General features: G+C 36.5%; 1 protein-coding gene across 1 annotated transcript in view; it reads left to right on the top strand.

Moving 5' to 3' along the window:
* The window catches only part of SESN3 (sestrin 3), a 72,231-nt gene that overhangs the window by 19,644 nt on the left and 25,109 nt on the right, over positions 1-27,478 (top strand). The window contains exons 2-3 of the mRNA XM_066370980.1: positions 24,470-24,535; positions 27,104-27,301. Coding sequence (XP_066227077.1) covers positions 24,470-24,535; positions 27,104-27,301 — 264 coding nt within the window. The remainder of the gene's footprint in view (positions 1-24,469; positions 24,536-27,103; positions 27,302-27,478) is intronic.

Genomic DNA, 27,478 nt, shown 5'->3' with positions numbered 1-27,478 from the left:
AGTGTTAAGTCATAGAAGCCCCTCAGGGCCCTCCCTGTCCCCAGCACCTCTTATTTACTAAAGTTCCCTGTTTGCAAAAAACAAAAAAACAAAACTATGCAACTATCATATATAGAAAAGGATGGTTAAATATTAAATACTTGTTTTTTTAAGGCAAGAAGTGATATTTATTACTTCCTGCATTTATAATGTTTTTAAATCTAAATTTTAATTATCAAAAACGATTATCTATTTATTAGAATATAGCCAATTAGTTTGTAAATGTGTGTTTCCCACTTCAGTAGCTTTATTTTCCAAATCTGCTTTCCATTCTAAATTGTCAGCATCATTTGTTCAGCAAAATATTGAATTAAGAGACTACTGTGAACCAACTAGTAGTTTTCTAAATCTAATCTCTATAACTCTGTTCTTTAACTTGTTGGATAATGTTTAAACATTTTGACTAGTTACACTGTCCTTTATGAACTCAGTGTTGCATAATTCTAGTACCAAATACCTATGTAGTAGGTAAGAGCTTACAGGTTTTAACTGATTACATTCTCACTAGCCTCCTGTTCGTTCACCCCATTGGTAAGGGAAGTATTCCCAATTTGAGTCATGTGGATGGCCAAACACAACACCCAAAGATGGACAGATAAGATCAAGAGTTTATTAGTTACGTAGACTCACAGGAGAAGAAAACACTGCATGTCACACAGGGCTATGTTGAGGTTGCACTCAGGAGTGAACAATTGGGGGCTGTGGGAGGAGGCTTGGTAACATCAAGAAGATGAGGTACCCCATGGTTCCTGTGGGAAGCTGTATTGACTTGTTTGAATAATTTTATGAGCTAGTAGGGGACTGAAACCTGATACTCAATTATAAACGGGGAATTTTAGCTGGTTGTCCTAACAATAAGGAGGCTTGTTGACCAGGGGGGCTGGCCTTATCCACATGGGCAGAGTGGGGAGGAGACTTCCAGTTAGATATTTTGAGATCTTCCCAGTTTTATCAGATGTCAAGGCAGGACATACAATGAGCCTGATTTGGGGGCTTTCTACCACACTTTACCCTATGAGGCAAATACTATTATTATCCCCATTTCCTACATGAAGATATCAGGTGCACAAGTGAACTTGCTTACAACTATGATGGCTGCTCCCTATTTTTTATGTGCTTGCTTTCCCTCAACTAGATAGACATTCTCAACATCCAGAAATAAAATGAAAGCATATAGAAATTCAATGTTTCACTTCCATTTCTGTTTCATAAATATGTAGAAGTAAACTACCTTACTGTTTTTATTACTAGTTGTTAGAAATTTTTACCCAAGTACCCTGATGATTTTATTTCATTTTCTTTTATGAGGCTATAAACTATGCTACAGATAAATATATTTGCATTTCTTGACTGAGAGTTGCTAAATATAGTCATTATCAGGAGAGGTGGTAGATTCAGTTTTCCTCTTCTATGAGTCTTTTAAAGACTAAATGAATATTAAGATAATTTGGATTTTATTATGTCTAACATGGAGGGAATGGTCTATTGGTCTTTATTTCTAAAATTTCTATAAGTAACTTAGCTATTTTTTTTATAAATATATAAAATACTTTTTGGGGTCTGACCAGTGGTGGCACAGTGGATAGAGCAGTGACCTGGGACACAGGTCCCTGGTTCGAACCCTAAGGTTGCCAGCTTGAGTGCAGGCTTGTCAGCTTGAGCATGGGATTGCCCACTTGAGCTCAGGGTCATCATATGATTCCAGTGTCACTGACTTGAGCCCAAAGTCACAGGCTTGAGCAAGGGGTCACTAGCTTGGCTTGATTCTCCCAACCCCTGGTTAAGGCCCCTATGAGAAGCAGTGAACAAAGAAAGTGAAGCAACTACAAGTTGATGCTTCTCATCTCTCTCCTCCCCCTCTTTTTCTTCCTCCCCCCACCCTTCCTTTCTTTGTGTCTCTAAAATAAATAAAAAATATTTTGCTTGTTTATTACAACTTTGGAATTTACACATTTGATTTGTCATTATGGTTTTTAAAACATACTTTATATTCTTGGAAGTAATTGATGATTATCTGAGATACTAATTTTTATTCTAATGATATCAGAGCATCTCATTTTTCTTGATAAAATTGGTTATCTTTTTCTGCAAATTTGGTTTTTAGGTAAAATGCAAATCTAATTATAGACTGTTTAAATTAACTTTTTGGTTTTACTTTTTTTAATATGCCAAATCTTTAATATAAGGAAGATAAGAATTTATATACTGATATATAGAGTATTATTTATCATGAATTATATGATAATTAAAAGCAGATTTTCTACATTTTTTTCTCATACCCTTCATCTTGCCTGAGAACTTTGTCAAAATAACTTTTTAAAAATAAGAACAGTTTAACCTCTTTATTAAAAAGTCTTGAGTCTGGTACATAGGGATAATTTCTTCAGTCTTCTTTTCTGTCTTCAGAAGAGCTGTGCTTAAATGATAGAGTGTTAGACTGCAGCATGCTGTCAGCGCTGCTGTAACACTTATGCAAATTTGTTCCAACTGAGACATTAGAGAATGATTTCAGCATAATGGTGAATTTTGCATTTGCTTATGCGCAGTTTCATCCTGGAGAATTACTTGGTGAATTCAGAAAAATGCACCCAGCCCATCTGAGCTACCTAAGAAAACTCGAAAGATAAACATGTCCCTCAAACATCTACCCTCTACCTCAGTTCACACCAGTGTGTTATGAGCACCATCCAACCACACTGGTGTTACAACTTGCCATCCAATTTCAAATTATACTCTTTTCACTGCTTCATAACTCACAAGCTAGAGCCCTTCCAATACCCACTTCCACAAGCAATGTTCAGGGTTTTTGCAAGGTAATATGCCATGTTTATTGTAATATATATGTATTTTTTAGTCATTTAATAGTATAAAACTGTGGTACCATTTCTTATTAGATTCCTTTAGTAAAATGTGAAACTGATGTAGTTTTTAAAGAGTTATGTCCTTACTCTCATTTTTCCCTTAAGCCCTCTGGTTTCATTGCATGCTTTTGCATAGTGTAGTGATATTCTTAGGGGCACAAATGTTGTGTTATAACACAATGAGTGTAATTGAAAAGATTATCCTACTTTTCTAAATTAGCCTTGAATTTTAGTTACTTCATTGTAATAGTGTGATTGATTTAGTAAATGTACTAAAATTATATGTAATAAATTGGGTACAAAATTCAGTGATTTTTTTTTTTTTTAAATTAAGTCTTTACAAGTCTTAGATATCTTGGACATGTGCTGTCTGTGAGGGCTCTGTTGGGGAACTGAAATGTAGATGAATCCGTCCTCTACATTAATAATTAAAAGCATTATTTATTCAGAAGTTTTAAAATTATGTTTTGGGGTTAAGTTATGAGGCAAAGGAAATTACAAAAATGTGTAAAATTATGATCCCTAGTAAATTTGTATTTATGCAGATACATATATATGCTTAGAAAAACATGGCCTGACCTGTGGTGACATAGAGGATGAAGTGTTGACTTAGAACACTTGAGGTTGCCAGTTCAAAAGCCTTGCCTGGTCAAGGCACATATGGGAGTTAACGCTTCCTGCTCCTTCCTCCTTCTCGCCCTCTCTCTCTCTCTCTCTCCCTCTCTCTCTCTCTCTCTCTCTCTCTCCCCCCTAAAATGAATAAATTACAAAAACAAAAAACATTAGAAGAATAGAAACCACCGTTACCACTGTTTTTTGTATGGTAAAATTATAAAATAATTTTGTTGCTTATTTATACTTTTCTTCATTTTCCACCTTGAGTATATATTATTTTTATAATCAGAAAAAAAGCCACATAGACAGAAAACAAGTGGGTATGTGGAGGTATATAGTACTAACAATAACAACACATTTCTTAATGAAGCTCTTAGGAAAATGTAATCCAGAATGGATAGAAATTAGTAAATCTTGCCAGGAATTTTATCTAAAACTTGAAGAGGGGGCTACTTTTCATTTTGTGTGAATTATATTCTTAACATAGTACTAGATTTTTTTCTTCATACTTTAGTTTCTTACATTTTATGAAGTTGAGATGCCATCCTCACTTTATGAAAGAATAAGTTAGGCTTAAAGGAATTAAATATTTACCTGCTGTTTGGATATTATAATACACTATTACCTGTTTAACATATTACTTTTTTCTGTTTTTTACTTTTCCTGGGACTATGTGTTAGGAATAAATGTTACTTCAGTGCTTACCAATGAAATTAAACTGGGGCTTTCCCATTTAGGATTCTTATTTGATGCTTAAGTGTTTCCTCTAAGAAATCCAATATTAGCATTAACATAATATAAAAGAAATTATTGCTATCTGGAATGCAGAAGTCTATTGGTATGCTAAAATATTTTAAAATAGTTGCCAACTAAATTCACATTTATTCAAACTGTTATTAAAAATAATTTTATTCACATCATGTATGAGTGACAACTTTGGTAAATTCACTTTTGCTCTTGATCATAACATAAAATCACCATTAGATTAGTCTTTAAATTCTCCAAAGGCTATCATTGGACTAGTTTTATTGATTTGGAAGTGTATCTTGTCATATGAACTTAATCCTTAGGTCTTGAGCCACTCCTATTATTGTCCTGAAAGTACTCAAGAGTTGCTCCCACTGTAATACATTCATCCTAGACTAAATTTTTTGCTTTAGAAGGTAAAATTAGGCTTTGAAGAGCTAGTGATAAAAACTCATGGGGAGGATCTACAACTTCAACCCTTGCTATTTGGATGCTTCATTTGGGAACCCAGCTGCCATGCTTGGAGGAAGCAAAAGCAGCCCACGTGGAGAAGTGAGGCACCCCAGTCCTCAGCCAGCACCAAGCGCCGGCAGCCAACCCATATGCTCTGATAGCTGTGTACATGTTTGGTATGTTGATGATCATATGGCTCTTCTTTTAGAAGAGAAAAAAAAAATCATTTTTGAAATTATGTTCTAGTGAAGAAACAGTTATATTTGAATGCCTGATTGAATTCCCTAAAACAAATTATTGAAAATTAAAACTCACTAATATATACAGGCCAATATATACAGCCCTAATACTCCTTAATGCTGAAGTTAAAATTCTATACTACATTTTTAATAGAAATATCTGAGAACAATAAGTAGTCAATACATTATTTTGTGAGTACTTTAAAAGTCATTTATTATAATAAATCATAAAGATTTTTAATCTTATAAAGATTGCTAACAAGATTACTGAGCCTGACCAGGCGGTGGTGCAGTGGATAGAGTGTCATACTGGGATGCAAAGGACCCAGGTTGGAGAGCCCGAGGTCATTGGCTTGAGAGCAGTCTCATCCAGCTTGAGCATGAGTTTGCCAGCTTGAGTGTGGGGTCACTGGTTTGAGCGTGGAATCATAGACATGACCCCATGGTTGCTGGCTTGAGCCCAGAGGTCACTGGCTTGAGCAAGGGGTTACTTGCTCTGCTGTAGCCCCCCCCCCCCCTCAGTCAAGGCACATATGAGAAAGCAATCAGTGAACAACTAAGATGCTGCAATGGAGAATTGATGCTTCTCATCTCTTTCCCTTCCTGCCTGTCCCTTTCTCTGTTTCTCTCTCTCTCTCTCTCTCTCTCTCTCTCTCTCTCTCGATAAAAAAAAAAAAGAAAAAGACTACTCATTTACATAAAATAGTTCATAATCATTCTCTAATTTATTTGGGAGAAAAGTCTAGAGAAAGAAGAAAATTATTAAGCATAGATCTTTACAAGAAATGTTTATTTTTAGAGTATAGTATGTTTTCTTTTTCTTTTCTTTGTGTGTGTGTGTGGCAGAGACAGAGAGAGTCAGAGAGAGGGACAGGTAGGGACAGACAGGAAGGGAGAGAGATGAGAAACATCAATTCTTTGTTGCGGCTCCTTAGTTCATTGATTGATTTCTCATATGTGCCATGACTGGGGGGGCTACAGCAGACCGAGTGACCCCTTGCTCGAGCCAGCAACATTGGGTTCAAGCTGGTGAGCTATGCTCAAACCAGATGAGCCTGCGCTCAAACTGGTGACCTCGGGGTCTCGAACCTGAGTCCTCCACATCCCAGTCCAACGCTCTATCCACTGCGCCACCGCCTGGTCAGGCTATGTTTTCTTAACTGGATCATTTTATAGAGGACATGGAGTGTACAACATTGAAAAAAACCTTAGGTATATTTAAAATTAAAGTCATTCTGTTATTAAAATATATAAATTATATAATAGATACCTATAATATAGGTCATTTTAATCTTAGTTTTATAACATTTTATGAAAAATTCAAAACCTAACTTTATCAATTTATTTTAAAATAATATTTTAAACTAGTACAATTAAGGAAAGGTCATTTTAATGCATTTTGGCTATTTTGCTTCTGAAAACTTTCTACCAGCATTTAGAAACTAAAAGCATTGCACATTAACCAGAGAATGTTAATGTGAGAAGGTCCTTGGAGATCATCTTTCTCATTTTTCAAATGAGAAAATTAATGCCTCAAACTGATCAAGGACTCTCAGTGTTTGAGAAGGGAAAAGAACTCTGGTTTTTAGTACCCTTTTCATAATATCACCATGCTGTAACATTTATTTACATCATTCTTGTTTATTGTTGTTTGAGGTATCTAATTTTAACTAGTATGTAAGCTTTATTATTTAGCTTTTATACTTTCTATATTCTTAAAAGAGCTATTACAGGAGCTTTTTAATAAGAATTCAGTGCATGCATACTGATTGGTTGGTATTTGATTTGAATATGTAGTTTTAACTTAGAATGTGTAGTGCCTACTGCAATGCTCTGGTTCTCATTTTAATGCTTAAAAATTAGTAATGCTTAGGTTATATAAATGATCTTGTTTATTCTGAGTTAACTAAAATCTATGGATTTAGTATACTAACATTGAAGCCTAAAGTACAGGCTATTCTTAGTTAAAATAAGTTTCTTAAAACAGAATGATAAAGCCCTGGCGGGATGGCGTGGTTGGTTGGAGCATCATCCTGGAGTGTAGGGGTTGCTTGTTCAATCCTGGTTCAGGGCACATGCAGGAACAGATCGATGCTCCTGTCTTTCTCCCTCTCCCTTCCACTCTCACTGAAATCAGTAATAAAATAAATTTTTAAAAATAGAATGATAAAAAAAGAAAGGTGTACGAATAGCACCTGTTTGCAAGCTAATCTGGGAAATGGGAGGAGCTATCAGCAGAATGACAAAGTAAGTCTTTTTAATTATTAGAAGATAATTACTTTCACAGATCTTAATTGTAATATAATTATAACTTCCTCCCATCAAAAAACTACACTTTGAAATTTTGTTGCCAAAGCAAAAATTAAAAAGCTATGATGTAATATAATTCTATTCAGTTATAATTGTGTGGATGTGGATGTGAGGGCGATCTGGCTGCGACATCTGTCACCCCATTGATCGCCAGGGTTGATTCGGCTGATCTGGCTGGCTAGGCAGGTGTCCCCTTCCTCCCTCACCGCTCCATGTGCGTCCCTCCCGAAGCTGCACGCTCGGTCAAAGAGGACGACCTTCCCCACTAGAGGAGAGGACTGTTCTTCGGTCAAGGGTATACGAGTAGCTGCGCTCCCCTGCTAGAACCTCCAAATAAACAAATAATTGTGTGGATGTGTGTGTATTTAGGACTGACATGGGTTCAGGATGCCAAGAAACAAAGTATTTAAAATAACTAGTATCAGTAATATATGTAAATATTGTGTGATTAATCAACATTTATTGAACACCTGATTTGAATTGATTATTGAGATGGAACAGTTCTTTTATAATCAAATTAGTGACAGTTAAAGGCATATTAAGGTATAAGCAGGTATTATACGAGAACCCAGAAAAGGGGACAACTCACTGTAGGTTTGAATGACCCAATATATTATATCATATAAAATTAGGAACTGACTTGGGCCTTATGAGATTAGTTAGCAACACCTTAATATGAAGAAGAGAATGTGGCATTTTACATGGAAGTTCAAGGACTAAGGGACAAAGGCATGAAAATACGCAAAGGAGTCTTTGGGAGTCAGGAGATCAGTGTGGCTGAAATGAAGTGTTCATCTTGGAAAACTACATAAGGCCAGAATGTTGTAAACCTTACCTTCTTGTTTCTACTGTCTTTTTTCCATAGCTAGGGATAAAATAATATACTTAACATGGGGTGATGGTGGTGGAAATGAAAGCATGCTAGAATCACTGAAAGAAACTTTGGGAACAGTATGTGAGATTACCTGGTATGTAATTGTTATTAAATGTTGTTAAATGTTAGAGTGTTATGCGTAATAGGAAATTTGGGCCTTTACAGATTAAAATAATGAAACACTTGACTCTTGCCAGCACTTTTATCTCTCTGAAACCTTTTATGCTTGTGTTCTTCTATATACCTTCCTAATATATCCCTGATTATTAGCATCAACCTGAATCCAAGCTGCCACATTCTCTTTCTTTTATATCAGTTGATGTTACCATTATTCATTCAGTCAGTCCTTCAATTCAGAATTCTGCGAGGCATCCTGGTCTTTTCTCCCAACTTCATCTAGTCAGTCACTCAATTCTATTCTGTCTTCTAAACAGCTCTCAACATTATTTATTTTCTTAATCCATATTGTTTAGTTAGTTAACCCAAATCTTCTCTTCCCTAGAAATTCTACTAGCATCCAACAGGTTTTAATTTCCTCCAGCTTCCTCCTCCCTAGTTCATTTTCTACTGATACCAGAAATATTTTTTTAAGTCTCTCTTTTAAGTGTAGTCCCTTCTCTTTTGTTTGCTTGTTATTGTTTTTCATGTTGCTGACTGGGTCTGTTGTCCTATAGAATATTTCGTAATCTGGATATTTTTCTTTGTTTCCTCATGTTGTCATTTTAATTTGTTCCTCTCTCTATTTCCTCTGTTTTAATTTGAAGTTTGGGATAAAGGCTTGATTAGATTTAGGTTCAAATTATTTTGAGTGCATTGACATTTTTCTTATTTTTTTCTTGGCTGTATTCATGGGTTAGATTCCTAGTGGTGGGATTGCTAGGTAAGAATACATAAATCATTTTTCTAGACATTGTCAAATCACTATTCATGAGGGTTATTTGATTTTGCATTCCCCACCGTTTTTGAGAGTGCTTGTTTCTCTACTATCTTGTCAATAAATATGTGGCCTAACTTGGGTTTTTGCCCATTTGATATATAAAATGTATTTGATTTGCTCTTTTTATGAGTAATTTCTTCTAATAATTGCCCTTTTTTTTTTTCATTTTTCTATTTGGTTGTTGGTTTGTTTTTTTTGTTTGTTTGTTTGTTTTTTGTCTTTTAAGAACTCCATTAAGGTTTTAGCCATTTTCTGTGTTAAATTGTACAAATAATGGAATTTGCTATTTTGCACAGATTTTGCTTATGGTATATTTATACCATGCAAAGGTTGTTTGTTTGTTTTTTTAACTGTGTGTGTATATAGTTGAGTTACCAATTTTTTATTGTTTCTGGAGTCATAATTAGGAAAATTCCATTGGTTTGTGAGTATTCAGGTGCCAACACAACTCTTAATTATAAAAATATGTCTTCCTATTAGTAGAGCTAGCACTCCTCTTATGTTGCTGCTCTTCTTCTTCTTTTATTTATTTTTCTTTTTTTAAGCAAGAGAAAGAGGGACAAGGACAGACAGACAGGAAGGGAGAAAGATGAGAAGCATCAATATTTTTGTTGTGGCACCTTAGTTGTTCATTTATTCATTTTTTTAGAGGGGGGGAGGGAGAGAGAGAGAGAGAGAAGGGGGGGAGGAGCAGGAAGCTTCAACTCCCATATGTGCCTTGACCAGGCAAGCCCAGGGTTTTGAACCAGCAACCTCAGCATTTCCAGGTCGATGCTTTATCCACCGCGCCACCACAGGTCAGCTTAGTTGTTCATTGATTGCTTTCTCATATGTGCCTTGACCAGGAGGCTCCAGTTGAGCCAGTGACCCCTTGCACAAGTCAGTAGCCCCTTTGGCTCAAGCCAGCGACCTTGGACTTTAAGCCAGCAACTTTTGGGTTCAAGCCAGCAACTATGGGATCATGTCTATATGATCCCATGCTCAAGCCGGTGAGCCCGTGCTCAAGTGGGATGAGCCCACACTCAAGTCTATGACCTCACGGTTTCAAACCTAGGTCCTCAGTGTCCTAGGCCGATACTCTATCCACTGCACCACCACCTGGTCAGGCTTTGCTCTTCTTTCATGGGATTTTCTTGGTCATTTATGCTTGTTTAATGGGTTGAAAGTTTATTTTATAAATAGAGAAATGAGCACTTCCATAAAAGTTCTATAACCATGTAGTAGTGACAAAAATAAAAATTAATTTTTCTTAAGGGTGTCTTAATATGAAGGTTAAATGTAGCAATCTTTTTGCAAAGGACTGAAATCATGTACAAGTATACATAACTAAATATGTCAACATTTGGAAAACATGCAGAGTTCAATGAGTCAGTATTTTCTAAATGACTAATGCAGGGGTCGGGAACCTTTTTGCCTGAGACAGCCATGAACGCCACGTTTTAAAATGTAATTCCATGAGAGCCATACAACGACCTGTGTACGTTATGCATTATCCAATAAAAATTTGGTGTTGTCTCGGAGGACAGCTGTGATTGGCTCCAGCCATTTGCAACCATGAACATGAGCAGTAGGAAGTGAATGGATTGTAATACATGAGAATGTTTTATATTTTTAACGTTTTTTTTTTGTTTGTTTTTTGTATTTTTTCTGAAGCTGGAAACAGGGAGAGACAGTCAGACAGACTCCCGCATGCGCCCGACCGGGATCCACCCGGCACGCCCACCAGGGGCGAAGCTCTGCCCACCAGGGGGCGATGCTCTGCCCATCCTGGGCATCGCCACGTCGCGACCAGAGTCACTGTAGCGCCTGGGGCAGAGGCCACAGAGCCATCCCCAGTGCCCAGGCCATCTTTGCTCCAATGGAGCCTTGGCTGCGGGAGGGGAAGAGAGAGACAGAGAGGAAGGCACGGCGGAGGGGTGGAGAAGCAAATGGGCGCTTCTCCTATGTGCCCTGGCCGGGAATCGAACCCGGGTCCTCCGCACACTAGGCTGACGCTCTACCACTGAGCCAACCGGCCAGGGCACGTTATTATTTTATTATTAAAGATTTGTCTGTGAGCCGTATGCAGCCATCAAAAGAGCCACATCTGGCTCGTGAGCCATAGGTTCCGGACCCCTGGACTATTGGTTAGCATTATAAACTCATGAATGGAAAAATGATCCATTCAAATTACAAGATAAGCCAATGGATTTTAAAGTAACAGAGTAAGAATTTTCTGATATGGCTTCAAATTCCATATTGCAACAAGTTTTAACAGTTACCGCTTGTCAAGTTTTAGTATAGTACCCAAAAATGTCTAAAATTATCTGAAAAGGCTATCAAAGAACTCCTCCCTTTTCCAACGCTGTATCTTTATGAGGCTGTATTTTCAATCTACAACAACAGATTGAATGCAGAAAGAGATATAAGACTTCAGTCCTGATATTTGAACAAATCTAAAGCAGTGCTACTCCTTTCAGTAAACTTTTTGTTTTAGAAATTACAGTTTCAAAAAAATTTGTTTGTATAAACATGTAATGTTTATTCTAGTTTTATTTTTAAATGAGTTAGTAAATGTTTCAAATTTTTAATTTCTAATATGGTAATTATTGGTAGATATTACATAGAATTTGTTGGGGTCAATAATTTTCAACAATATAAAGAGAATCTAGGGAATATAGTGAATAATACAGTAATTACTATGTCTGGGGCCAGGTAGGTACTAGAATTATTTATTAAGGGGATCACTTCATAAATTATTTAAATGTCTAATCACTATGCTGAACACCTGAAACTAATATAATCTTTAATGTCAAATATATTTGAAATTTTAAAAAAATTATTTTAAAATAAAAATAAAAGAGGTTCTATTATCTAGAAGGTTGTGAACCATCTATTAAATAAGAGTAACAATTTATGGTTTTAATTGTGATTACAATAGGTTTTTAAGTTTACCTGTGTAATTTTGTGTCTTCTGTGTATAGACTTGAAGGTTGTCAACATAGAGCAGAGATGAGGTTAATGAGGATGCATAGTACTGATCAGACCATTTTCTATTCCAGGGAGAAATTAAAACACAACTGATCTTTTCAAAACTAGAAACAAAAACTTCTGTTTTTCTTTTACATTTTATTAAAACTGAAGTTTAATATAATTCATTGTAAAATCAAACATACTTTAATTTGCTCAGTTGTTGAGCTCCTGAGAGGCTGCGTGAAAGTATGTTCTCAATTTAAATAAGATCCTGCGTTCTTGTTATTTCTGACTCATCACTCAGCATGTAAGGAAGTATTGGTTTCAGATGGCTAATATGCTTATGTTTTATAAATCTCTAGAAGTCAACTGTACTTCACCGATTCCTCTCAGCGGAGCAAGTAACCTGTATTTTGTCAGTGCATTTTGAAAGACCTAGAACTATTCTGTCTCTCTGTTTTATTAGCATAACCTCAAGGCCTTTTGGTTTTGTTAAACCTAGGTGATAGATGCTGAGATTTGACTTAAAAACTCTACTTTCCCATCATCTACCAAGGGAACTGCATTCACAGCATATTTTTTTCTTCCTCCAAAAGATTTGTAGCTATATATGCTAAATAATATTGGAATGTTACATAACTGTAATTATCTCTAATGAGAGTCTTACTTTCTAAAACTCCCAATTTTAATTTCTTTAAACCTAATTGGAACATAATTTTAATAGGTAAAGTTTCTAAAACTTCAAGGCATGTTTTTATTGTTACACAATACAGAACTCTGAAAATTCTTTGTATACAATTAAAACCCTTCTTAATACTTCTGAGTGACCTGGGGAGAGATCTTATAATTATTGGTAAAAATGTATATTGTCTGTATACTAATAGGGAAGTACTGAGTTAGGTAGTTATTATGGACTTGCATTATCTTAAATAGAAAAACTTACAGTTCTCTCCTCATTTCCCTGGGCTTTAGTTCAAAATTTTAATAGCATAGTCAACAAGTAAATTTTGTAATTCTGCATCTCTAAAGAAATTCTCAACACCGAAAAGCTTATTAGGAGCCTTCATTGCTTAAGATTAGCGTCACAGCGTGCAACACTATTACTGATTTCTAAGAAAATAGTAAAAATTATAGGAAATTTCAGGTATTTCTTGTTTTAACAACAGAAGAAAAGGAAACATCACATAGGTAACCCAGAGGGTACAAGGAAGGTAGTGATTGATGTCCAGAACTGTGTTTGTTAATTTAATTTATTAGTGTTTCTCAATAAGAACACAGAGAACTGCCTCAGGTTCACAGGTTACTGTTTTCCTGCTGAAGAAAAAGAGATGGAAGAGCCTGTACCAGATTCCTGTCTCTTTAATTCAATTTGACAAATACATGAGTACTGTATCTGTTATTTTCATATTGCTGTGCTATAATGCTACATCTATTGTGTTAGAAATTGATCCTGCTCTTTAAGTAGCTTGTTTATGGTTCAAAAGAAGTTATAAGATAATGATATATGTTATTAGTAATGAGAAAGAGACACACAATACAATAGTGAATCTTGAGAATAGGTTTAAATTCATAGAAGAGCTTGGGAGTTGGTAGGAATGAATAGAGACCTAAGGATTTGGTATTGGAGTTAGATCTTAAAAGAAGGATGGGAAGAATTCCAGTGGAGATAAAAAGGGAAGGCAGCGCCTCAGGAACACAGAACAGACCTGCCATATTAGAACTACTGATTTTCAATTACAGGTGAATGTAAATTGATTGATTTATGCTACTCTGTAGCATTACATGGGAAGTGGGGGGAAAAGATATGTTCTTGACTACTTGCCTCTGGATAGCACTGGACATAACATGAGTTTCATTTACTTCTAGTTCAAAGGATTAGCTTCTAGTATCATAATGGTGTAGTTTAGAAAGTATTCTTCTAGCCCCATATTTGTTCTTAGTATTTCCACCTTTGTAGGCCTGTGTCATCCTGTGGTGTTGTACAAGGTATGTTTGGTCCCTTTGTTTTAAGAGGTTTACTATTCCACAGTCAGTGTATAAATATAAAAATGTGTCTGCACTTTGAACAGGTCCACCATATGTTCTAATGAGTAAAAGGAATTATTTTACTAGACAAGGGAAAGCTCATTAGAAACTCAGCTGTACTGCAGTGCAGATTTAACTCATTAGCTGCTCTTTGCGATACGGAGATACATTTTTAATGCTTTCAGTGCTAAAATGAGGCCTGTTCATCTTTGCATTCCTAACTGCATCTACCACAGTGAATAAGTACTGCTGATTTCTACTAGGAATAGTGGCGCTTGTGGCTGCCATTTCTAGAGTATTCAGTAAATGTTTGTCTATATTTAGACCCACAGTTGGTAAAACAAAATTTACCTAACAATTTCTACCAAATGGCAGAGGAAACATTTTTATTTTTTACTGAGGTTGCTTAATTATGGTATCTCATTATTATCTTGGAACTCATTTTTTGAAAAGTGAAGTAGAAAAAAATACTATTTATTCAAATGACCATTATGTAAAACTTTTAAAAATGGATCAGAACTCTGACCTGTGGTAGCGCAGTAGATAAAGCATCAACCTAGAATGCTGAGGTCACCGGTTTGAAACCCCAGGTTTGCCCAGTCAAGACACATACAAGAAGCAGCTACTATGAGTGTATGCTTCCCCCGCCTTTCTCTCTCTCTCTGTTCTCTCTCTAAAATCAATCAATAAAATCTTTTTTAAGAAATGGACTGCACACCTCACTTTACCTCACACCGTACCCCATACTAAAGTTGGAATACTCAAAGATGAGCAAGGCACTATCCTTACCCACCTGGAGCAAACAGCTTAGTTAGAAGGAAGAAGTAAACATTGCTGAAATACAGTTGATAAATGCAATGCTTTTAGTGGACACGTGTTGAGATTTCAAGTTAAAAGTTTTAGTCAGCATGTATTGTTGGAGAAGGCTGAAATCCACACTATGAGTAACAAGATCTTTGCAATGTTCCTCAAGTGACTCTACCCAAAGTTGGAACTGTTGCAGGAAGAACTTGATAGCCTTCGTTTTAATAGCTTAGTCAAAGGAAGTGCACTCCTGAAGCCTCAGGCTCTTACAATGAGACAGGATTCCCCAATTATGAAGGCATATTTTGAGTGTCATACTCTGTAGAACCTGACTGGGCTCCTAATCTCAGTGATACTTTGCACCGCTCTGACGCCCCAGTAGTAGGAGAGATGTTGGTATGGTTTGAAATAGTCTCACCCTTGGTGCTATTGCCATTTTCTGCTTCCAGGTCTTTTCTCACCAAATGATCTTATACCTCAGTTATCACAATACTATGAAGCTGAGTACATGTTTTAATCTAGCATAGGAGAATTCACAATTTTGGTAGTTAGCCTTTAGACTATTTTGGGATGGTGAGAACATTATATATATATTTCAGGTGATGACAGACATTTAAATTTGAGTTTACTTTAAAATTACCAATCTAATATAATTAATTTAAAATCTATTTTTTTTTATTTAGGGGTAGGGAGTTTTTATCTATGTTCTGTTCCATTTGCCCTTCTTTTCTAAAATATGTAATGCCATCAATTTTTATAAACCATTGATTATCCCTGAAATTATCTGCCAAAGAATCAAGAGATGGCTAGCATCAGTATATATTCATAACACAGAGCCACCTGTTCATCTCTGCCCTTCTTGCGGTGGTTTCTGCCAAAATGGAGCATGGAAGGAGAGCCTGACTGGTGGTGGCGCACCTGGGACACTGAGGTCCCAGGTTCAAAACCCCAAGGTTGCCAGCTTGAGCACTGGCTTATCCGGCTTGAGTGTGGGGTTGCCAGCTTTTTTGTGGAGTTATCAAAATGATCCCGTGTTCGCTGGCTTGAAGCCCAAGGTCACTGGTTTGAAGAAGGGGTCCACTGAAGCCCTCTGGTCAAGGCACATGTGATAAACAATCTATGAACAACTAAAGTGCTGCAACTACAAATTGATGCTTCTCGTCTCTCTCCCTTCCTGTCTCTTTCTCACAAAAAAAAGAAGAATCGACAACTGAAATTTACTATTTGTATTGATAATTTCAGTTTGCTTAATTATAGTCGCACTTCAAAATTTTGGGGCATGCGTTTCATATTTAAGATATGTTGTAGTTAGTGTGTTAAAGTAGAATGTTGATGCAATTAAACTATCTTCTAAGGATATCTTTGTGGTGGGATTAGTATGCCTAGTGGAGTCAAATTTCTGCTGTTAGAATTTTTTTTGATATATTGAACAGATTTTTAAAAAACTTCTGTCTCTAAAATTAATTGCACATATTACTCTCAACAGTCTCAGAGATAAATTAATAAACACCTTTTCTATTTTAATGAATAGAATGTGTTTTTTGCTTTCCCATTTTTAATAAACTAAAGAAGTAAAAATTAAATTTAATAATTTATTTGAAAGTAGTAGCTTAAAATGCAGCAATTAATTCTTTTGGGGAGGCAAGTAATTTGCTGATTACATAGAAAGACATAATTTTAAGAATACCTAACTTCTAACTATCTTAATTTTCTATTGGGATTAATTTATATAAAGTGATCTAGTAAATTGCTTAGCTGTTAAGTGTCAAGCAATTTTCTAGATATAATTCATCTTTATCCTTTTAGTGTTTTGGTTTCCAACAGATAATTACTTAATAGGTAAAATCTCAATCAATGTATTTCAAGCATAGCTTCTTACAGCTATAACATATCTGAAGAAAGAAACTTTCCTTATGGTAGCATTCTTGAGATCAATACCCTTGTAAAATAATCTCTTTAAACACATAGAACTGATGCACAGAAAGCACCAGTTCCTATTTTATAATAATAGTATTTTTCTTGATTGAAATTATGGGATTTTATGGAAAAAAATTTAAGCAAATTCTGTGACTATTGTCAAAGCTATTTAAAAACTAATAAATCCTGGCCAGTGGTGGTACAGTTGATAGAGCATCCATCTGGAGCACCAAAGTCACTAGCTTGATCCAAGGGTTGCCAGCTCGGGTCCGAGGTCCCCTGTTTGATCCCCAGTCAAGGCACAAATGAGAAGCAATCAGTGTACGCACCCCTGGATGGAGCAATGAGTTGATGCTTCTCTGTCTCCCTTTCTTCCTCCTTCTCTCAGAAAAAAATATCAAAATTACTATTTAAAATTTTTTTAGTTTTTATACTCCCTTTTTATTTTTTAACAGTAAGTTTAACATTTTAGAGAATATCTTCTTAATGATTTGAATGAATATTGTCATCAAATTAATACTGAAAAATGGTATGTTCTACAACTTGCCATTGTAACTTGTTGGGTTTTATTGTTTTTTTAGTTTTAACATCCAAATCAATTTTTATATCTATGACATTACCTTAGTACATGTTTATTATGCTTATGTTCACTCCTGACTTTTAAACCATTCTCTGTTTTTGTATTATCCTAGTAGCTGGAATCAGAACTGATTAATGCTGTGGAGCAGTTCTATACCATAAAACCTTTGGTGATGATAGAAGAATGCTAGACTTTCATTGTCCATCATGGTACCCACTGGCCACATGTGACTGTTGCACACTTGAAATGTGACTAGTGCAATTGGGGCACTAAATGTTTAACTTTAATGTTAATCAGCTCACGTTTAAAGAGCCACCTGTGACTAGTGGTTCCCATAATGGACTGTGCAGCTAAAAAACCTCAGGATGATTAGAAGTCATTGTACAATGTTCGCTACTGGTCTGATCAAAATCATTAGTTCCCAGAATAAGAGGCTGACTCTATACCTAAAGAGAAGAACTATGGCAATATTTGTCTTCCAATCAGGGCAGCGGCAGGTTGTTCTCATTTACTGAACAGCCCTTGAAGTATTCTATTAGAGTAGCATCTGTTGAGAAAATATAGTTTTTCTATTTGAAGTGTTTTGTTTTACATTAGGAAAAGTTAGCAGAAGAAAAATAAAAATAAGACCTTATTTTGTTTATGCCTTGAATATTTTTATATTTTTCAGTGTTGTCCTCTCAAAGCCTCCTAACAAAAAGGAAAGCCAAGACCTATAAATGATATTATTCTCAGTTGTGAGGGGGAAATTTCTCAGCCTGAAAGAAACTCTTATGGTGGAAGTGTCTGTTGAAAGGATGATAAAGGTTTAGTTGGGAAAAAGCAATGAGAGGATTTGGCAACTGAACAGACTGCTAATATAGAGTCAAAGATAACTGCAAGTCAGAGCCAGGGTTACTGATGTGTGTGTGGGATTTTATAATTTAAAAGGAGAGAGAGCAGGAACAGCTGGTCTGGGGTAGCCGGTTAGTTTTAAACATGTTGATTTGAAGGTGCTAATAGTACAAAAAAATGATGTCACAGGCAGTTTAAAATGCCCAGAGCCAGACTGAAGAGCTAATAAAAGCTAGCTCCTAGATAGATGCAAAAGATTCAGGAGTCAGTTGCATGACTTGCTCGTTTTGCTGTCACAAGCCCTTTTTTACCCACTCTGCCCTCTTCTCCCAATAGAGAGTCACACCAATTCAGTCGAATTTTGTTTGTGTAAAGATGATGTAAGCCATGGAAGAACACTCACTTGAGAGAATGACTGTTGATGAAGGATATGTAGGGAATGTATAGGAAAAGTGAGAAAGGGGACAGAGAAGGTGGATCGAGTGGTTCAGTTTCTGGAAGCCTAGCAAGGGGAGAGTTGCACAGAAAGAGGCCGGCCGAACTGTGCAAGGAGGTGGAGAAGGTTAGTGATTACACAGGGAGCATCTCAGCTGAGATCAGAAGAGGGTGCTTACATAAAAAGCAGCGAGTAGTGCTTGTCAGAGACTGAGGGGGAAGGATGAGGAGCTGTTGTTCAGTGGTATAACGTTGCAGTTAGGAAGATGAGGAGTCCTAAACACCTGTTGTACAACATTGTGCTTACAGTTAAGAATTCGGTACTATACACTAAATTGTTAAGAGAATAGATTTCATGTGTTTTTACCATAATTTTTGAAAAGAGGGAAAAGTAAAAAAAAATCCTTGATATCTTTTTGGTGACTGTAATGTGAGCAGAAATTGAGACAAGGATTCTTTGGAACTGACATTTTTTCTTTCTCTGCAATGCCCCTATCTGGATTCACTCTTAATTTGGTTGAGAGAATTTCTGCAATTACATTAAAATGCTTGGTTATGGGATTGAGTAGGAGTAGCCATCAAAGCAATAACTCTGCAGAGCAGTCATTTAACATTTCAGAAAGACACTAAAATGCCTGAAGATGAGATTTAAAAAATGATCAAATAAGTGCAGAGCAGCACTCCCTGGTAGAACCTTCTGCACTGGCAGATGGGAATGTCTGCACCCCCCATGCAGAAGCCACGGGCACATGTGGCTGTCGAGCACTTGAATTGTGACTGGCATGATTGCGACACTGTGTTTTCAACTTTAATTTTAATTCATTTAAATTTAGTCACGTGGCTGATGGCTACAATATAAGGCAATACGGGTATGGAGAGTTCAGAAAAGTTAGTTGGGGTATGAATAAAGGAGGAATTTAGTCCTGATAACTTTGGGTTTGAAATAAAGGCTGAGCAAAGGTATCACAAGGCATTATTACAGGAGACCAGAACTTCAGCTTATGACTTTAAAGTGACTCTTTTGGATATGATGCAATCCTGTTTCTTCTGTATTTGATCTTACCAACTTTAACAATATACACAGATAGAAACTAGGTGGAGAGAAAAAAAACTTTCAGTAAAATGAGTTTACAGTAGAACTTAGTTGCTTTGATCACTTTTATTAATTTTTTTTTTTTTTTTTTTTTTCATTTTTCTGAAGCTGGAAACGGGGAGAGACAGTCAGACAGACTCCCGCATGCGCCCGACCGGGATCCACCCGGCACGCCCACCATGGGGCTACGCTCTGCCCACCAGGGGGCGATGCTCTGCCCATCCTGGGCGTCGCCATATTGCGACCAGAGCCACTCTAGCGCCTGGGGCAGAGGCCACAGAGCCATCCCCAGCGCCCGGGCCATCTTTGCTCCAATGGAGCCTTGGCTGGGGGAGGGGAAGAGAGAGACAGAGAGGAAAGCGCGGCGGAGGGGTGGAGAAGCAAATGGGCGCTTCTCCTGTGTGCCCTGGCCGGGAATCGAACCCGGGTCCTCCGCACGCTAGGCCGACGCTCTACCGCTGAGCCAACCGGCCAGGGCTGATCACTTTTAAAATGGCGTTTTTTCACCTCATGTAAATATCCAAAGCAGCCCACTGAGACCATGGCAGAGTCCTCGCCGGAAGAGAGGATCATTAGGCAGAAGCAGGGACAAGGCTGATCATTTCAGTAGTGCTGCCATTTTAAAAATGCAACTGAGGACGTGTATATGATGGTGAAACTTCAAAATGCTGTAGTTTTTCCTTCTCTTCAGTTTCTAAAAAACTCTTAGGGCACGCCACATCATCTCTTCCCTGGGCTCTTGCAGTAACTTCTTTTCTGTGTGTGGGGGGGTTGGTGGTAGAGTGTTTGGTGTGAGGATAGGTGTGGGTATGGGGGGTGTGTGTCTCAGGCCCTGGACCAACATCACCCCAGAATTGTATTATGGAAAATACAGAGCATATCCATAGATCCACTTAAGAAGTTTTACTTCAAGTCTGTATATAATTAAGTTTCACACACATTTTACTATGCTGGTTTTCACTTTTGGAGTTAATCAGTTGCATGGACATTTTCTCAGCTGATGGAAACAAATTTGGTAAAACATTTTTCTTAGCATATTGGCACAAAGAACTTTAAAGGTATTTGTAATCTAAACCCCAGTAAATTCACATCTGGGAATCCTCCTAAAAAAACTAGCCTAAATATCACAAAATATACCCCAAGATCTCTTTGTACAAAGATATGCAGCATAGCATTATTTACAATAGTGAAAACTGACAGTACACAGCTTTAATGTTCAATGACAGGGAATTAATGAAGTAAGTTGTAATTGCTAGAACTATGTCTCCCTGTGTCACTTTCTGTATGCATATACTATGGAATATATCATATGCTTTATGCAGTTAGTTGTCGGCAGGTTTGCTGATCTAACTCTTGTGTCGCCACTGTACCTAGCACAGTGTAAATGTTCAGTAAATGTTTGCTGAAAAAATGAATGTTGACACAAGTGAAAACAAGTTTCAGTTGCTTATCAATTGATGAAAATTAAGAAGTGTTACATTCTTTTAAGTGCAATAATGTGCAGTTCATTATATAATGAAAATATGTTTCAGATTTAAACATCTGCTATTCCAGAAAATATTTTTGTAAGCAGAATAAAATTGTCAAACATTTACAGGTAAATTCAGTTGATAAATGTATTAAATAGTGATTTTTTATAAATCATCTTAGTAATAAATCATTCTGCATCTCCAAATTCCCTTTGTACACTTTTCTCTCCCTATATTTTCTATGATTTTATGTATTTTTATATATTTTTTAAATTTTATTTATTGATTTTAGCAAGAGAAGAATGGGGGGAGAGAGAATGGAACATCAATCTGTTCCTGTATGTGCCCTGACAGGGGATTGAACAAGCAACCTCTGTGCTTCAGGATGATGCTCTAACTGAGCCATCTGGCCAGGCGATTTTATGTATTTTTATAAATACAATTAAAAGATTCCACTTATCTCCCTATTGGCATTTTTCTCCACAAAGGAAATCTTATCCTTTACGACAGCATTGATGGACCTGGAGAATATTATGCTAAGTAGAATAAGTCAGTCAGAGAAAGAGCAGTACCACAAGATTTTACTCATAAGTGGACTCTAATGAATAAAATATATTAACAAACAAAACAGAAACAGACTTACAGTTACAGAGAACAGACTGACAGCTATCAGAGAGAAGGGGGCTTGCAAGGCTGGGTGTAGAAGATGAAGGGATTAAGCACACACACACACACACAACACAAACCCCTCATAGACAACAGACAATAGCATGGTGATTACCAGAGCAGAAGAGGGGGTGAAGAGGTGGAAGAGGGTAGAGGGGGATAAATGGTGATGGAGGGAGACTTACTTGACTTGGGGCGGTGAGCACACAAAATACAATATACAGATGCTGTATTATAAAATTGTACACCTGAAACATGTAATATTAATGTCACCCCCAATAAATTCAATCTATAAATAAATAACCTATGATTTGTCCTCAAAATCAGTTTCTCTGTCTACTTTGTTCATTTAAAATGATCAGTTATAAAGGGAATTGCTTTTCACATACTAGTGCATTAGGCTATATTTTAGAGAGTATTTGAAATTTTATTTTCTATAACTTACAGAGACTAGCAAAGAGAAAAATTTTATCTTTTAAATTATTTTTCTGAGTAAATCTGAATTATGGTGGATATAAGCAAGAAATTACTTTTTTTGACATGGAGTCCTTTCATGTACTTGGCCAATAAATTGAGATATATTTGTCATCACTTTATAAATATAATCTAAATGCCTAGGTCTTTCTGAAAATTTAGCGGGTTAAGATTAATATTGTGTAATATATTTATTTCCTAGAGCCCTGAAAACTGGTGATTTTGTGCTGTGCCCATAAGGGCAGTGACCGAGTCTGTTTTGTTCACAAGGTACCACACTGTCAATCAGAGATCTGATTAGGCTTTCAGAAAGTCATTGAATGTCTGGCTGCCTACAGGTGCCAATTTGTTTTGTGACTTCCTCCTGACAGAGTAAGGGATTTTAGCAAGTAGTTTGTGTTTGTTAGGTTCTTTGTAAGGAACAAAGACTCATTACTTTGTGCAGAGAGAAGGAAGGACGAGGACAGGAAGGGAGGAAGGGGAGGAAGGGGAGGGAAGAGAGCCCTGTATAGGCTTCACTTTCTCTAGTGAATCCATAGAAACTCCAGTGGGTTTCCCCTTGGAAGCAGGCATCTGTTCATGCTTACTCTGGTGGTGCTTATTTTCTCTTTGCTCCTGCTTCTGACTGCTATTTTGTTTCTCTCCTCTCTGTCAGGTTATATTACCTTCATATAATTCTAGTACTCTATAGTTACTTGTAGTATTCCAGAACCTTACTGGTCCAGCTGATTACCCTCAACTCTTATTTAGGCAGAACTCTTTCATTAAGGCACCCACGGGCTGCAGATCAGCTTCTATGTTTATTGGTCTAGTCCAGAGATTTATAGCCCTTGCGCTGCAAGAATTTTTAAAACATGCAATACCTGTCTATTTAGTTAGGGGCACTGACCTCTTTTCCCTTAGATTGTCAGATACTAAAATGACAACAGCCAACACAACAATAGCCGTCCATTGTGAATGGATCAACATTATACCTATTTTGGGGGGATCAGATTAGCAAAGAATATATTTTTTTAGTGTGTCACAGAATTTTAGTACTTAGTTTACGTGTGCCATAGATGAAAAAGGTTGAAAATTGCTGGTCTAGTCAGCTGTGGCCAGGAGACAAAGGCATGTGAAAGAGAAGGAGCCACAAAGCTCCCTCCTCGGTTCCAAAGCTTCCTAAGGAGGGCTTGGGAGCATCTACAGCTTATACACTGTTTGCAGTAGACACCTGTCCTGTGCTCTCTGATGTCCCACTGGGTGTTTATAATCTTTGTAAACCATGGCATAGCCCTATTGTTACATTAGGGTTTTGGAGAGCTTCTTTTTCAGAACTTTAAAGTATTACTTTTCTGATAGAACTTTTAAGTGGCCATTTTTTCTGTCTCTTCTGGCTAAGAAGGACATCAGAGCCTGAGATCCTCCCTCTAACTGTTCCTGCTCCTCAACATGCCTGTGGAGAAGGAAGTTAGTCCCTGTTTGGAATTTTTGTGGCTTACAGATAATCACACTTACATGGGAACACCAAAATATTTTTAAATAAAATTTAAAAAAAATTAAATTATAAAAAATTCGAACAGATCAACATATCATTGGCAATCTACCAGTTGTTAATAGTAAATAGAATAGCAATTTAACAATGAGTATTGTTGCATTCTCCCATTTCTTAGGTTAAATTAACCTCTACTTCTCCAAGTTTTACATTTTTCTTACTTAAAGCTTCAAAACTTTATATTTGATATGCTTATTCCTATTGTATTAAAAAAAAACCTCAGGTCAAGCCATTGCTTTGGGGAGTTGCAAGTAATTTAATTCTTTGAATTTAACCTTTCCTTTAGCTTTCAGTGTGAGGTCTAACAATGTACAAGTTTGCTATTAGATAGGAGGTTGCTAGTTTTCAGTCATGTCAACTGTGGGCTAACTACAGTGCTGTAGGAAATGACTGAGGAAGGACATTTTGGGAGTCTCCTGTGCACCCAGCACTTTGGTAGGAGCCTGACCCCGTTATCTTATTCACACAATGGCCCAGTGGCTTTTCTTTGATCCAGACCTAACTCTTACTCTGATTTTAGATAATTGTTTGTTTTAGTACCTTTGCAATAAATTTGTACCAATTTAATTTTTCTTAGTCATTAATACATAATATTTTTCTTTTAAAAACAGGATAAAAGAATCAGAGTATCTCAACCTTTGACAAGAGGACCAAGTGCCTTTATTCCAGAGAAGGAAGTAAGTTTGTCTTAAAATATATAGAAATGTGATAAACAGTAATAGTATCAAATAATGTCTCCATTTTTAATATGAAAGTAAATGTATTTTGCTCTTGTTTCTTATTTATATGGCAGAAAACCACAGATTTTTTTTCAATGTCTCTTAAAAGGGTGTCTATGTAATAATCTGCTTAAAATAATAGAGTTAGGTAGTAGTGCAAGATTAGAAACAGAATTTTTAGCATATTTGATTTAAAATAAAACTTTTCTGAGCAAAGCTGCTAGCAGTAATAGAATATTAACCTGAAGGTTTTAGGTTTTAAAATGGTCACTGTTTCATGGTGATTATAGGTTACACGAATATTAAGATATTTTGAAATGAAAAAGTAAGTTTCCCAACTAAACCTGTTAAGTTTCCTCACTAAACCTGTTATTAAACAAAACATGGTATTACATCACTAGTAGTTATTCTTTTCATTTGGTTCTAAGTCTTGATTGCAGAGAATCTCTGGTACAATCTGTACCTCCAGTGAAGGTGGGGAGTCAAGGCAGTGAAATGCAAGAATGAAAGGTTGTAAAATGACACAAAGGAGATTAAAATCAAGATTTGTGCCTATTATGTGCACGTACATTCTCTGAAGATCACAGCGATACATAGGATCTTCCAGACTCCTAGATGCCTCTCAAATATACGTAGGCCAAGAAAAGTTTGGGAACCACCAATTAAGGAGTTTTTATCTACTTTAAGGAGTCGTTGACTCATATTGAATATGGTTATTTATATATTAATTCACTGTGTATTGCAAAGAGAGCATTTATCTTAAAGCACCAACATGATTCCCATGTTATTCTGAAATTGTCTTAAAAGAAGGGATGAGTAAAACTGAAATTAAGACACGCCCAGGTCATTGCCAAAGTCAGCAGTTCCTTCACCTTTATTTCACTTTTTAGTGACCTTGCAATATAAATGAAAATATTAAATTAAAATTAACAGTAATGTTTTAGGAGCTCACTGACTAATAGCTAATCTAGGTGGTAACCATGTGTTAGAGAAACTGTTGTGCTAACACCTAATGCCTGTTTCTCGCATAGTGCAAAGCTATTCTTAGCAGAGTAATTTATGTGTGTGTGTGTGTGTGTGTGTGTGTGCATGTATTTCCTGAAACAGTCATTTTTCACAGTATATATTTGAAGATAATCTGATTTACAAAAGCTACCACTGTTTTCAGGATCCGTTGCATCATATAAATCATATATGAATGTGTATGTTAGGTATCAGGCAAGTAGAAGAAACTTCTGCTGGAGAAAACAACAAAAACAACAAATTCTACCCCTAATTATATGTGGTTTCATCTGGATCCTATTGTATTTTTAATAATCATCTTGGTCCTTACAGTTGACTAAATGGGTAAATAGATATATATCATTATTTATTTGGTTTTATAGTGAGCTAAGGGGAAATTGCTTTTTTACACCATTGTAATTAACACTTCCTCGCAATTTACACTTTCAAACATTATATTTTCTTTGGGATTAAGTTTTTCTCAGTCAGCAGTGCCTTTAGTGTAACTGATTTTAAGGAGAAACTGTGGCATCAACAGAGCTTCTCAGCAGTGTGGATCTTTGGAAAGACCGATCGTCTGGCCTTTAAGAGGCCTGGACTCTATATATATGAGGCTCTGCTGCTAGCTCGGTGCACTAGCTTGACATTAATCTTGGATCTAATGTGAAGAATATCTTCCTCTTAAGTCTAAAACTCTTAACTCTAAAATGTCAATAAATAATTAACCAATACTAGAAATATGCATGTCATTCCTATTCCCACAGAACTGGGTCCTTCTACAAGGTGTAATAAACTCTTTACACCTTTTGAGCCAATTCTGGATATGATGCCCAAACTCTCACTGTGTATAAAACTATATATAAATAACCAGTTTTTGAGTAATCTCTATTGATTCCCTAAGATGGAGAATGTCCATTTTAATAATTTACCTTGTTTTTATAATTAACACGATGGGCTCAAAATAGCAGTGACAGTATTCTAGTGTTATTAACTTTTCAATTAACACTTTCCTACAGGTTGTCATAGTTTCCTTTGTCCCCAGAAAGACTTCAGAAGGCCTCTTTTTAATGTTGAATAACAAGCAGTGGATCAGACTGAAAATATTTTTCTGAAGATAATGTGGTCAAATATCTTCATAGGCTATTGAGATAAAATTATAAATGTATGTAATCAAATACCACTGCTTTTGCCTCACCACTAATTGGTGTGACAGTGGCCACGCAAGCAGGCCCTGAAAATTTAGCCTTATGTTCCTGGCAAAGCAGATGGAAGCTTCTTTTCTCTGATTTCATAGCTGTGTGTGTAATGTTTGATAATTTGACATTTGTTGTTTAATAAATTGTGGTACCAGAGCCAGAAATGAGTGGTGCTTTCTTTTTTATTTCTGTTTCCCATATGAGCAACTGTGTAGTTCCAGTGTCTGTTAATATCAAAAGAACATTCATTTGCTTCAATAATGATGTAATTTTTACAAACCAAGGATGCGTTTACTTCTCAATAATTATCTTGTTCTTGTTTGTTAAGGTTGCACAAGCCAACACGGTGGATGAGCGAACTAACTTTCTTGTGGAAGAATACTCTACATCTGGTCGCCTGGACAACATCACCCAGGTCATGAGCCTGCACACCCAGTACCTGGAGTCCTTCCTGCGGAGCCAGTTCTACATGCTGCGCATGGACGGCCCCCTCCCTCTACCACACAGGCACTACATCGCAATAATGGTGACTGACCTGCCCTCGCTTACTCCTCCTCGTCTAGTGTTAGATGTGTGGGGTGGAGAGCTAAGGACAGTGTTGTGGATCTAAGAATGGAAGAAGTCTCTGGCCTTTTGGATATTAGGTCCCTTTGGTACATTCTGAATGCTTTAAACCACTTAATGTCCTGAAAATTTTTCATTT

This window comes from Saccopteryx leptura, chromosome 1, assembly GCF_036850995.1.
Source record: "Saccopteryx leptura isolate mSacLep1 chromosome 1, mSacLep1_pri_phased_curated, whole genome shotgun sequence".
NCBI classification, from domain to species: Eukaryota; Metazoa; Chordata; class Mammalia; order Chiroptera; family Emballonuridae; genus Saccopteryx; species Saccopteryx leptura.
The sequence above is the reverse complement of the archived record's forward strand: the minus strand, read 5'-3'. Positions and strand labels throughout refer to the sequence as shown.